The sequence below is a fragment of the Ornithodoros turicata genome, unplaced genomic scaffold (assembly GCF_037126465.1).
Source record: "Ornithodoros turicata isolate Travis unplaced genomic scaffold, ASM3712646v1 Chromosome121, whole genome shotgun sequence".
Taxonomy (NCBI): domain Eukaryota; kingdom Metazoa; phylum Arthropoda; class Arachnida; order Ixodida; family Argasidae; genus Ornithodoros; species Ornithodoros turicata.
In genome coordinates, this window is record NW_026999303.1 from 249,473 (window position 1) to 263,703 (window position 14,231).

A 14,231-nucleotide genomic window follows, 5' to 3' on the forward strand; every position below is an offset into this window, starting at 1 on the left:
ATCTCTTCTCGGAATGTACAACAAATCACTAGAAATGAACACACCAGCACCGCCATGTGGGCTTTCTTTGCGACAAACAAACTCAGAGCAATAACCGGGTATCTGATAAAGGGATGTTTCAGCCTCATTTAGCCATGTCTCAGTGACTCCGATAACCGAAAATGCCAATTTGGAGCTTAACAGCATATTGCCTAGATCATCATGATGTCTTCGAAGGCTACGAACGTTTAAATGAACAGAAAATGCATTTTTAATGAAACAATCTAGTTCATCAACGGAGTAATAATGACAGTCAATTGGCCTAGTCGTCATAACTATCAGCCCATGCACACACAAAAGATACAAAGAGAGCAACTATAATTACTTCATTTTGGACAGGTCATCAGGACTGAGAATACTAACAATTGGGGATGATTCATCTTGCCGGGCGAAAATCTTACCATGCTTCACCCATGCGAATTTCCATTTCATTTCTTTTTTTGCAGCAACAGTCATCCCCAGTAGCTTTTTTAAATCGGGGCACAAGTGCTCGTTGACGTACAGGGGCTGACTGTCAGTGAAGCCAAGATCTAAGGAAGTTAGACGCTTTTTCTTTGATCTTTCGAGGACAGTGTCACGCTTTCCCCTCCGACAGAACTGAACAACAATATTCTGAGTAGGCCCTTTCACTACAGGTACTCGATGACAGACATCAATGTCAGATTCACATATCGGTTCGCCTACTGCTTCGCCGAGCTTCTTTAATATACCAGGGATACATTCACCTTGTATGAAAGGTATCCCCTTGATTTCGATGTTTCTGTTTCTGGAGTACTGTTCGAGCTGGATACTCTTCAGATTTAGATCTCTTAGTTGCGTTTTCATGCCATGACATTCACGTTGCAATGCTTCATTGGCTGAACGTAAGTTACTGTTCTCAACAGACAAGGCTTCCATCTTACTTCTGAATTCTTCAAAATTTTTGTTGAAGAAGTCCATACTATTTTTTAACTCTCGTAACTCGTTGCGTAGCTCCCTTTCCATACCCTCCCTAGCCAACTTTATGTCTTGCTTTATCTCACGCTTCAACTCCTCACAGATCCTTGTTACCTCTTTGCTCATTATTTCACTGGTCGTGGCACAAGTACACGCGGCACAGTAAACACAGTGTTGTTGCGTACAGAACAATCGTTACAACAGGCGTACTAAGCAAGTGTCAGCAATCAACAGCAGGTATTGGTGGTGGCAGTGACAGTCTTACAAGCAGTGCAAGAAGAAGTATAGTAATAACACTGACCTGGAATGCGTTAAGTCCAAAGAGGTTAGCGACGTGTTCTGGTGCTGTCACCACCACCAAAATAAACCAGGACAGTGGGAGTAAGCCGCTTTTGTAGTCTCGGTGCTGACAAGTGATGACGTAAATTCCGGGTTACATTCAACCAGCGCGTGGGCACGGTGCACACGACGATAACCAGAGGCGACAGTAACGATTGTAGGAACCGGCTTCACGCACCAGGCAAAGGTAATGCACGTGTAGACGAGAAGATTACGGTGAATCCGGAACAGCCGGGACGACACAGGCCTCCTGGAATGCGTTAAGTCCAAAGAGGTTAGCGACGTGTTCTGGTGCTGTCACCACCACCAAAATAAACCAGGACAGTGGGAGTAAGCCGCTTTTGTAGTCTCGGTGCTGACAAGTGATGACGTAAATTCCGGGTTACATTCAACCAGCGCGTGGGCACGGTGCACACGACGATAACCAGAGGCGACAGTAACGATTGTAGGAACCGGCTTCACGCACCAGGCAAAGGTAATGCACGTGTAGACGAGAAGATTACGGTGAATCCGGAACAGCCGGGACGACACAGGCCTCCTGGAATGCGTTAAGTCCAAAGAGGTTAGCGACGTGTTCTGGTGCTGTTACCACCACCAAAATAAACCAGGACAGTGGGAGTAAGCCGCTTTTCTAGTCTCGGTGCTGACAAGTGATGACGTAAATTCCGGGTTACATTCAACCAGCGCGTGGGCACGGTGCACACGACGATAACCAGAGGCGACAGTAACGATTGTAGGAACCGGCTTCACGCACCAGGCAAAGGTAATGCACGTGTAGACGAGAAGATTACGGTGAATCCGGAACAGCCGGGACGACACAGGCCTCCTGGAATGCGTTAAGTCCAAAGAGGTTAGCGACGTGTTCTGGTGCTGTTACCACCACCAAAATAAACCAGGACAGTGGGAGTAAGCCGCTTTTCTAGTCTCGGTGCTGACAAGTGATGACGTAAATTCCGGGTTACATTCAACCAGCGCGTGGGCACGGTGCACACGACGATAACCAGAGGCGACAGTAACGATTGTAGGAACCGGCTTCACGCACCAGGCAAAGGTAATGCACGTGTAGACGAGAAGATTACGGTGAATCCGGAACAGCCGGGACGACACAGGCCTCCTGGAATGCGTTAAGTCCAAAGAGGTTAGCGACGTGTTCTGGTGCTGTTACCACCACCAAAATAAACCAGGACAGTGGGAGTAAGCCGCTTTTCTAGTCTCGGTGCTGACAAGTGATGACGTAAATTCCGGGTTACATTCAACCAGCGCGTGGGCACGGTGCACACGACGATAACCAGAGGCGACAGTAACGATTGTAGGAACCGGCTTCACGCACCAGGCAAAGGTAATGCACGTGTAGACGAGAAGATTACGGTGAATCCGGAACAGCCGGGACGACACAGGCCTCCTGGAATGCGTTAAGTCCAAAGAGGTTAGCGACGTGTTCTGGTGCTGTCACCACCACCAAAATAAACCAGGACAGTGGGAGCAAGCCGCTTTTGTAGTCTCGGTGCTGACAAGTGATGACGTAAATTCCGGGTTACATTCAACCAGCGCGTGGGCACGGTGCACACGACGATAACCAGAGGCGACAGTAACGATTGTAGGAACCGGCTTCACGCACCAGGCAAAGGTAATGCACGTGTAGACGAGAAGATTACGGTGAATCCGGAACAGCCGGGACGACACAGGCCTCCTGGAATGCGTTAAGTCCAAAGAGGTTAGCGACGTGTTCTGGTGCTGTCACCACCACCAAAATAAACCAGGACAGTGGGAGTAAGCCGCTTTTGTAGTCTCGGTGCTGACAAGTGATGACGTAAATTCCGGGTTACATTCAACCAGCGCGTGGGCACGGTGCACACGACGATAACCAGAGGCGACAGTAACGATTGTAGGAACCGGCTTCACGCACCAGGCAAAGGTAATGCACGTGTAGACGAGAAGATTACGGTGAATCCGGAACAGCCGGGACGACACAGGCCTCCTGGAATGCGTTAAGTCCAAAGAGGTTAGCGACGTGTTCTGGTGCTGTTACCACCACCAAAATAAACCAGGACAGTGGGAGTAAGCCGCTTTTCTAGTCTCGGTGCTGACAAGTGATGACGTAAATTCCGGGTTACATTCAACCAGCGCGTGGGCACGGTGCACACGACGATAACCAGAGGCGACAGTAACGATTGTAGGAACCGGCTTCACGCACCAGGCAAAGGTAATGCACGTGTAGACGAGAAGATTACGGTGAATCCGGAACAGCCGGGACGACACAGGCCTCCTGGAATGCGTTAAGTCCAAAGAGGTTAGCGACGTGTTCTGGTGCTGTTACCACCACCAAAATAAACCAGGACAGTGGGAGTAAGCCGCTTTTCTAGTCTCGGTGCTGACAAGTGATGACGTAAATTCCGGGTTACATTCAACCAGCGCGTGGGCACGGTGCACACGACGATAACCAGAGGCGACAGTAACGATTGTAGGAACCGGCTTCACGCACCAGGCAAAGGTAATGCACGTGTAGACGAGAAGATTACGGTGAATCCGGAACAGCCGGGACGACACAGGCCTCCTGGAATGCGTTAAGTCCAAAGAGGTTAGCGACGTGTTCTGGTGCTGTCACCACCACCAAAATAAACCAGGACAGTGGGAGCAAGCCGCTTTTGTAGTCTCGGTGCTGACAAGTGATGACGTAAATTCCGGGTTACATTCAACCAGCGCGTGGGCACGGTGCACACGACGATAACCAGAGGCGACAGTAACGATTGTAGGAACCGGCTTCACGCACCAGGCAAAGGTAATGCACGTGTAGACGAGAAGATTACGGTGAATCCGGAACAGCCGGGACGACACAGGCCTCCTGGAATGCGTTAAGTCCAAAGAGGTTAGCGACGTGTTCTGGTGCTGTCACCACCACCAAAATAAACCAGGACAGTGGGAGTAAGCCGCTTTTGTAGTCTTGGTGCTGACAAGTGATGACGTAAATTCCGGGTTACATTCAACCAGCGCGTGGGCACGGTGCACACGACGATAACCAGAGGCGACAGTAACGATTGTAGGAACCGGCTTCACGCACCAGGCAAAGGTAATGCACGTGTAGACGAGAAGATTACGGTGAATCCGGAACAGCCGGGACGACACAGGCCTCCTGGAATGCGTTAAGTCCAAAGAGGTTAGCGACGTGTTCTGGTGCTGTCACCACCACCAAAATAAACCAGGACAGTGGGAGCAAGCCGCTTTTGTAGTCTCGGTGCTGACAAGTGATGACGTAAATTCCGGGTTACATTCAACCAGCGCGTGGGCACGGTGCACACGACGATAACCAGAGGCGACAGTAACGATTGTAGGAACCGGCTTCACGCACCAGGCAAAGGTAATGCACGTGTAGACGAGAAGATTACGGTGAATCCGGAACAGCCGGGACGACACAGGCCTCCTGGAATGCGTTAAGTCCAAAGAGGTTAGCGACGTGTTCTGGTGCTGTCACCACCACCAAAATAAACCAGGACAGTGGGAGTAAGCCGCTTTTGTAGTCTTGGTGCTGACAAGTGATGACGTAAATTCCGGGTTACATTCAACCAGCGCGTGGGCACGGTGCACACGACGATAACCAGAGGCGACAGTAACGATTGTAGGAACCGGCTTCACGCACCAGGCAAAGGTAATGCACGTGTAGACGAGAAGATTACGGTGAATCCGGAACAGCCGGGACGACACAGGCCTCCTGGAATGCGTTAAGTCCAAAGAGGTTAGCGACGTGTTCTGGTGCTGTCACCACCACCAAAATAAACCAGGACAGTGGGAGCAAGCCGCTTTTGTAGTCTCGGTGCTGACAAGTGATGACGTAAATTCCGGGTTACATTCAACCAGCGCGTGGGCACGGTGCACACGACGATAACCAGAGGCGACAGTAACGATTGTAGGAACCGGCTTCACGCACCAGGCAAAGGTAATGCACGTGTAGACGAGAAGATTACGGTGAATCCGGAACAGCCGGGACGACACAGGCCTCCTGGAATGCGTTAAGTCCAAAGAGGTTAGCGACGTGTTCTGGTGCTGTCACCACCACCAAAATAAACCAGGACAGTGGGAGTAAGCCGCTTTTGTAGTCTTGGTGCTGACAAGTGATGACGTAAATTCCGGGTTACATTCAACCAGCGCGTGGGCACGGTGCACACGACGATAACCAGAGGCGACAGTAACGATTGTAGGAACCGGCTTCACGCACCAGGCAAAGGTAATGCACGTGTAGACGAGAAGATTACGGTGAATCCGGAACAGCCGGGACGACACAGGCCTCCTGGAATGCGTTAAGTCCAAAGAGGTTAGCGACGTGTTCTGGTGCTGTTACCACCACCAAAATAAACCAGGACAGTGGGAGTAAGCCGCTTTTCTAGTCTCGGTGCTGACAAGTGATGACGTAAATTCCGGGTTACATTCAACCAGCGCGTGGGCACGGTGCACACGACGATAACCAGAGGCGACAGTAACGATTGTAGGAACCGGCTTCACGCACCAGGCAAAGGTAATGCACGTGTAGACGAGAAGATTACGGTGAATCCGGAACAGCCGGGACGACACAGGCCTCCTGGAATGCGTTAAGTCCAAAGAGGTTAGCGACGTGTTCTGGTGCTGTTACCACCACCAAAATAAACCAGGACAGTGGGAGTAAGCCGCTTTTGTAGTCTCGGTGCTGACAAGTGATGACGTAAATTCCGGGTTACATTCAACCAGCGCGTGGGCACGGTGCACACGACGATAACCAGAGGCGACAGTAACGATTGTAGGAACCGGCTTCACGCACCAGGCAAAGGTAATGCACGTGTAGACGAGAAGATTACGGTGAATCCGGAACAGCCGGGACGACACAGGCCTCCTGGAATGCGTTAAGTCCAAAGAGGTTAGCGACGTGTTCTGGTGCTGTCACCACCACCAAAATAATCAAAGCCTTTGATTTGACATTAAACGTGCGGCTAGTACACGTATAGAAACGGTATCAACGTGGGAAATGATCGACTTATTGGTATAGCGTCATTCTCTGAATCCCAAATCCTTTGATTTGAAATTAAACGTGCGCCTAGTACACGTATACAAACGGTATCCACGTTGGAAATGATCGACTTATGGAACTAGCGTCATTCTCTGAATCCCAAATGTTTTGATTTGAAACTAAACGTGCGGCTAGTACACGTATAGGAACGGTATCTACGTGGGAAATGATCGACTTATGCAAGTAGCGTAATTCTCTGGATCCCAAATGCTTTGATTTGAAATTAAACCTGCGGCTAGTACACGTTTAGAAACGGTATATACGTGGGAAATGATTGACCTATGGAACTAGCGTCATTCTCTGATCCCCAAATGCTTTGATTTGAACTTAAACGTGCGGCTAGTACACGTATAGAAACGGTATCTACGTGGGAAATGATCGACTTATGCAACTAGGATTATTCTCTCAATCCCAAATGCTTTGATTTGACATTAAACGTGAGGCTAGTACACGTATAGGAACGGTATGTACGTGGGAAATGATTGATTTATTGATCTAGCGTCATTCTCTGAATCCCAAATGCTTTGATTTGAAATTAAACGTGCGGCTAGTACACGTATAGAAACGGTATCTACGTGGGAAATTATCCACTTATTGATCTAGCGTCATTCTCTGAATCCCAAATGCTTTGATTTGAAATTAAACGTGCGGCTAGTACACGTATAGAAACGGTATCTACGTGGGAAATGATCGACTTATGCAAGTAGCGTCATTCTCTCTATCCCAAATGCTTTGATTTGAAATTAAACGTGCGGCTAGTACTCGTATAGAAACGGTATCTACGTAGCAAATGATCGACTTATGGAACTAGCGTCATTCTCTGAATCCCAAATGCTTTGATTTCAAATTAAACGTGCTGCTAGTACACGTCTAGAAACGGTATCTACGTGGGAAATGATCGACTTATTGATCTAGCGTCATTCTCTGAATCCCAAATGCTTTGATTTGACATTAAACGTGCGGCTAGTACACGTATAGAAACGGTATATACGTGGGAAATGATTGACTTATGGAACTAGCGTCATTCTCTGAATCCCAAAAGATTTGATTTGAAATTAAACGTGCGGATAGTACACGTACAGAAACGGTATCTACGTCGGAAATGATCGACTTATTGAACTAGGGTTATTCTCTCAATCCCAAATGCTTTGATTTGACATTAAACGTGCGGCTAGTACACGTATAGAAACGGTATCAACGTGGGAAATGATCGACTTATTGATATAGCGTCATTCTCTGAATCCCAAATGTTTTGATTTGAAACTAAACGTGCGGCTAGTACACGTATAGGAACGGTATCTACGTGGGAAATGATCGACTTATGCAAGTAGCGTAATTCTCTGGATCCCAAATGCTTTGATTTGAAATTAAACCTGCGGCTAGTACACGTTTAGAAACGGTATATACGTGGGAAATGATTGACCTATGGAACTAGCGTCATTCTCTGATCCCCAAATGCTTTGATTTGAACTTAAACGTGCGGCTAGTACACGTATAGAAACGGTATCTACGTGGGAAATGATCGACTTATGCAACTAGGATTATTCTCTCAATCCCAAATGCTTTGATTTGACATTAAACGTGAGGCTAGTACACGTATAGGAACGGTATGTACGTGGGAAATGATTGATTTATTGATCTAGCGTCATTCTCTGAATCCCAAATGCTTTGATTTGAAATTAAACGTGCGGCTAGTACACGTATAGAAACGGTATCTACGTGGGAAATTATCCACTTATTGATCTAGCGTCATTCTCTGAATCCCAAATGCTTTGATTTGAAATTAAACGTGCGGCTAGTACACGTATAGAAACGGTATCTACGTGGGAAATGATCGACTTATGCAAGTAGCGTCATTCTCTCTATCCCAAATGCTTTGATTTGAAATTAAACGTGCGGCTAGTACTCGTATAGAAACGGTATCTACGTAGCAAATGATCGACTTATGGAACTAGCGTCATTCTCTGAATCCCAAATGCTTTGATTTCAAATTAAACGTGCTGCTAGTACACGTCTAGAAACGGTATCTACGTGGGAAATGATCGACTTATTGATCTAGCGTCATTCTCTGAATCCCAAATGCTTTGATTTGACATTAAACGTGCGGCTAGTACACGTATAGAAACGGTATATACGTGGGAAATGATTGACTTATGGAACTAGCGTCATTCTCTGAATCCCAAAAGATTTGATTTGAAATTAAACGTGCGGATAGTACACGTACAGAAACGGTATCTACGTCGGAAATGATCGACTTATTGAACTAGGGTTATTCTCTCAATCCCAAATGCTTTGATTTGACATTAAACGTGCGGCTAGTACACGTATAGAAACGGTATCAACGTGGGAAATGATCGACTTATTGATATAGCGTCATTCTCTGAATTCCAAATGCTTTGATTTGAAATTAAACGTGCGCCTAGTACACGTGTAGAAAGGTATCTACGTGGGAAATAATCGACTTATGGATCTAGCGTTATTCTCTCAATTCCAAATGCTTTGAATTCAAATTAAACGTGCGGCTAATACACGAATACAAACGGTATCCACGTTGGAAATGATCGACTTATGGAACTAGCGTCATTCTCTGAATCCCAAATGTTTTGATTTGAAATTTAACGTGCGGCTAGTACACGTATAGGAACGGTATCTACGTGGGAAATGATCGACTTATGCAAGTAGCGTAATTCTCTGGATCCCAAATGCTTTGATTTGAAATTAAACCTGCGGCTAGTACACGTTTAGAAACGGTATATACGTGGGAAATGATTGACCTATGGAACTAGCGTCATTCTCTGATCCCCAAATGCTTTGATTTGAACTTAAACGTGCGGCTAGTACACGTATAGAAACGGTATCTACGTGGGAAATGATCGACTTATGCAACTAGGATTATTCTCTCAATCCCAAATGCTTTGTTTTGACATTAAACGTGCGGCTAGTACACGTATAGGAACGGTATGTACGTGGGAAATGATTGATTTATTGATCTAGCGCCATTCTCTGAATCCCAAATGCTTTGATTTGAAATTAAACGTGCGGCTAGTACACGTATAGAAACGGTATCAACGTGGGAAATGATCCAGTTATGGAACTAGCGTCATTCTCTGAATCCCAAATGCTTTGATTTGAAATTAAACGTGCGGCTAGTACACGTATAGAAACGGTATATATGTGGGAAATGATTGACTTATTGAACTAGCGTCATTCTCTGAATCCCAAATGCTTTGATTTTAAATTAAACGTGCGGCTAGTACACGTACAGAAACGGTATATATGTGGGCAATGATTGACTTATGGAACTAGCGTCATTCTCTGAATCCCAAATGATTTGATTTGAAATTAATCGTGCGGATAGTACACGTACAGAAACGGTATCTACGTGGGAAATGATCCAGTTATGGAACTAGCGTCATTGCCTGAATGCCAAATGATTTGATTTGAAATTAAACGTGCGGCTAGTACACGTATAGAAACGGTATATACGTGGGAAATGATCGACTTATGGAACTAGCGTCATTCTCTGAATCCCAAATGATTTGATTTGAAATTAATCGTGCGGATAGTACACGTACAGAAACGGTATCTACGTGGGAAATGATCTACTTATTGATCTAGCGCCATTCTCTGAATCCCAAATGCTTTGATTTGAAATTAAACGTGCGGCTAGTACACGTATAGAAACGTATCTACGTGGGAAATGATCGACTTACGGATCAAGCGTTATTCTCTCAATCACAAATGCTTTGATTTGAAATTAAACGTGCGGCTAGTACACGTATAGAAACGGTATATATGTGGGAAATGATTGACTTATTGAACTAGCGTCATTCTCTGAATCCCAAATGCTTTGATTTTAAATTAAACGTGCGGCTAGTACACGTACAGAAACGGTATATATGTGGGCAATGATTGACTTATGGAACTAGCGTCATTCTCTGAATCCCAAATGATTTGATTTGAAATTAATCGTGCGGATAGTACACGTACAGAAACGGTATCTACGTGGGAAATGATCCAGTTATGGAACTAGCGTCATTGCCTGAATGCCAAATGATTTGATTTGAAATTAAACGTGCGGCTAGTACACGTATAGAAACGGTATATACGTGGGAAATGATCGACTTATGGAACTAGCGTCATTCTCTGAATCCCAAATGATTTGATTTGAAATTAATCGTGCGGATAGTACACGTACAGAAACGGTATCTACGTGGGAAATGATCTACTTATGGATCTAGCGTCATTCCCTGAATCCCAAATGCTTTGATTTGAAATTAAACGTGCGGCTAGTACACGTATAGAAACGTATCTACGTGGGAAATGATCGACTTATTGATCTAGCGTCATTCTCTGAATCCCAAATTATTTGATTTGAAATTAAACGTGCGGCTAGTACACGCATAGAAACGGTATCAACGTGGGAAATGATCCATTTATGGAACTAGCGTCATTGCCTGAATGCCAAATGATTTGATTTGAAATTAAACGTGCGGCTAGTACACGTATAGAAACGGTATAGACGTGGGAAATGATTGACTTACGGAACTAGCGTCATTCTCTGAATCCCAAGTGCTTTGATTTGAAATAAACGTGCGGCTAGTACACGTATAAAAACGGCATATACGTGGGAAATTATCGACTTATGGAACTAGCATGATTCTCTGAATCCCAAATGCTTTGATTTCAAATTAAACGTGCGCTAGTACACGTATAGGCTCTGTGCATTGCGCTTGTGGCGCCTCCTCGCGGAAAGAGCGGCTATCGCTCGGGGGAGACGCCGAGAGACTGCGTCTACCGTTCGCTTGCTTTGTAGTTGCCTTTCGCGATGACAAACAACAAGAATTGTTGCCTTGTGGATTGTTCGAACACGTACAGCAGATGTCCACCAGGAACACGCTTCTTTAGCTTCCCTACAAGACCGTGTTACGTGCACCAGAGGCAGGAGTGGATTCGTGCTGTTCGTCGTTGCAAGTAAGTCACTACGTATGTAGATCAGACTTATGTACACAATTTAACAGGTCGTTTGTTATCTTCTAGCTCTGACAAATCAAGCTGGGTACCAACGAAGAACTCGCGTATTTGTAGTGAACATTTTTACGGTGGTGTCCAGTCGAAAGATCCGTCATCTCCGTCGTACGCGCCAACCATTTTCCCTGCTCGCTACAGAATACGGAACGCAAATTTGGAGGGGAGAGCAAGCAGGTATGAAAGGTACGTAGCTGTCAGATTCGGTTTAGATATAATTCCGTGTCATAATTGTCCTGCTTTGGTACTCGTAGTATTGTTTTCATGGTGGAATAATTTGGATTATTTCTCGCGTAGGCACAAGAGAAGGGTGTCCAAGCCAGTCGAGTCGTGTGGCTCAGAAGTCTACCAGTACGACGAAGAACCTCCGTCACCTATGGACGCCGAGCCGCTTGTAAATTGCACAGCAGCAGTGCGTGAGGTAATACAGCTTCACAAATTCCCTTATAAACCCGAACAAATAATTTGTTACAATTTACAAAGGCAGGGTGACTCAAGCAAAGCGGAGACTGATTTCTCAGATGTGTCTCGGTGTGAAAACAAAAGTCATACCGGAAACAAAACATGAGGTTATACGTACATGAAATTAACTTAGCTGCAGTCTTTCCTCATTGTGAATATGATTCACATGTGCATTACTAATGCATGCATGTGCCTGTGCTAATGTCATGTCGCATTGTCGGTATATTTCTGTAGATGTCTACCCAGACCATGGAGGAGTCAACCGTCCAGCCACACAATGGCATACTTCTCATGTGTTGTGCTGTGATGGGGGATGCCTTATCGACACAGGTGTCATACATGGCTGATGTTGAGCCTGTGGCAGCCCCTGATAAACGTGATGTGGGTGTAGACACTCAAAGCCTTCCAGAAGTACAACCAAGGGGATTTCATGGCTACACAACACTGCTGCAATGTGACGACAAGGAGAGCATCTTGAGGGACCTTGGAGGAGCCTCGTTTGCTGTGTTCATGCTGCTCCTCAAATTTCTGACTCCGGTTGGTCTTATTGCACCCATCATTCTGTTTATTGCTTTGTTTTTACATCCTTCTTACTGTTCCCAATTAATTTCATTTTTGGTCCATCTCACCAGTATGACATCTACTTTACTGTGCCATTTTGCGCAATTTTAGTGCCTTTAATCAATAGACACATTTTGTGATCTTATGGTTGTGATCCACACTGTTTTCTTCCTGTATTATTGGAACTTGGAACCATGGTTTCATTGTCAGCAGTGACTGGTGCACTGCAGAGTCTCCATTTTTTTCTTTCTTTTTCATGTCCACGAGATAGTTGATTCTGTGCAAGCCCCCTGCTTGGATCTACGTGTTCATCCCCATAATTCAGTAACATTTTTTTTTCTACTCCAGTGCTATCTCAACATTTACTGTTTCATGCTGTGGCTGCGACTTCAAATATACCTCTGTTTCTTGGTGTTTCTAAGTGTTATATTCAGTACCACAATTATTTTCAGACCAGAGATGCCCGGTGCATGGACCTCAGCATGGGAGACAAGCTGCTTCTGTTTCTAATGAAGCTGAAACATGGCTTGACCTTTTCTGCACTTGGAGTGCTTTTCAGTGTGCACAGAACGACAGCATCACGTACGTTTTACTATGTACTGGACTCATTAACTTCTAAGACATGGGGATGGGTGAGGTGGGTCTCAAGGGATGTCGTTCAAGAAACAATGCCAGGAACATTCCGTGCTACCTATCCTAACTGCAGGGTCATTATTGACTGCACTGAGGTGCCCACTGAACAGCCCACAACAGTTTCAGACCAGGTAAACACCTGGAGTAATTACAAACATGACTTCACTATGAAATTTCTGGTTGGCATTAGTCCAAGTGGGCTAGTGTCATTTGTATCTTCTGCATATGGTGGAAGGGCTAGTGATACACACATAGCTGGAAACTGTGGTATTCTGAACCTTCTTGAACCAGGTGACATGGTCATGGCGGACAAGGGCTTCCCACATATACATTCGAGTCTCCTAGAAAAACGTGTCACCCTTGAAATGCCTCCTTTCGGAAGAATGGGGCAGCAGTTTACAGCAGCTCAAGTAGAGAGGACCTACAGAATAGCATCTCACCGCATCCATGTTGAGCGGTGCATACAACGAATTAAAATGTTTTCTATCCTGAGGGACCGCTTAACACCAGAGCTGAGGTTTCATGTTGACAAAATTGTACGCATGTGCTGCGTTCTTGTTAACTTGCAAAACCCCATTTTAAATACCTAACATTTATACTTTTCTAGGGGTCAGATCTCTGGCACTTCTGTTTTTTTATGGGTCATAAATAGGGTTTCCAGTTCTCGGTATTTATTGAAAGCCCTCCACAGATAAATTTTTAATTCTTCAGATGAAAACAAATTACCGCAGATAACTGCCGTCAGTAGGCTCAGCAAATTTGCGTGATATGTTCAAGAATTTTATAATTTTTTAGGGGAATGGACGCTACAAAAAAAAAAACATGGAAAGTGGGACAATACGAACATAACCTTTAAAGGGACAGTTTCATACCCCCAGCCCCGACCCATTCATATGGTGCCCGTTGCAGAAAATGGCTTACTATGTATTTACTCAACCAATAACGTAATTGTAATTAAATAAACTAATTATGTTAATAAAAATTTATCAGTATACTTCTGGTGGTTATGATCCATGCTAAGTTTCGGAATCGTCCGATCTGTACGAGTCCTTTTGAGGAGCATCACATTCAATAACCTGCATTAGAGGCAGTGTCACAGTTAAAAACCAGAAGTGGTGAGATATCGAAGTGGGACATTTGAGCATGTACACAGGACGGTTTAGAAGTTCCAGTTGTAGAAGGCCATCCTGTTCTCACTTAA

The 14,231-nt window shown here is 45.3% G+C and overlaps 2 protein-coding genes across 2 annotated transcripts; one reads left to right on the forward strand and one right to left on the reverse strand.

Annotated features, from left to right (window-relative positions):
- Positions 1 to 315: 315 nt before the first annotated feature.
- On the reverse strand, positions 316 to 1,105 carry LOC135371788 (uncharacterized). The gene has a single exon (XM_064605743.1). It carries the CDS (start codon positions 1,099 to 1,101, stop codon positions 361 to 363), a length of 741 nt encoding a protein of 246 aa, XP_064461813.1. The 5' UTR covers positions 1,102 to 1,105; the 3' UTR covers positions 316 to 360.
- Positions 1,106 to 11,174: 10,069 nt separating this feature from the next.
- On the forward strand, positions 11,175 to 13,620 carry LOC135371789 (uncharacterized). Its single transcript, XM_064605744.1, has 5 exons — positions 11,175 to 11,320; positions 11,387 to 11,560; positions 11,672 to 11,795; positions 12,167 to 12,373; positions 12,832 to 13,620. Exons 1-5 carry the CDS (start codon positions 11,175 to 11,177, stop codon positions 13,618 to 13,620), a joined length of 1,440 nt encoding a protein of 479 aa, XP_064461814.1.
- The last annotated feature ends 611 nt before the right edge of the window (positions 13,621 to 14,231 follow it).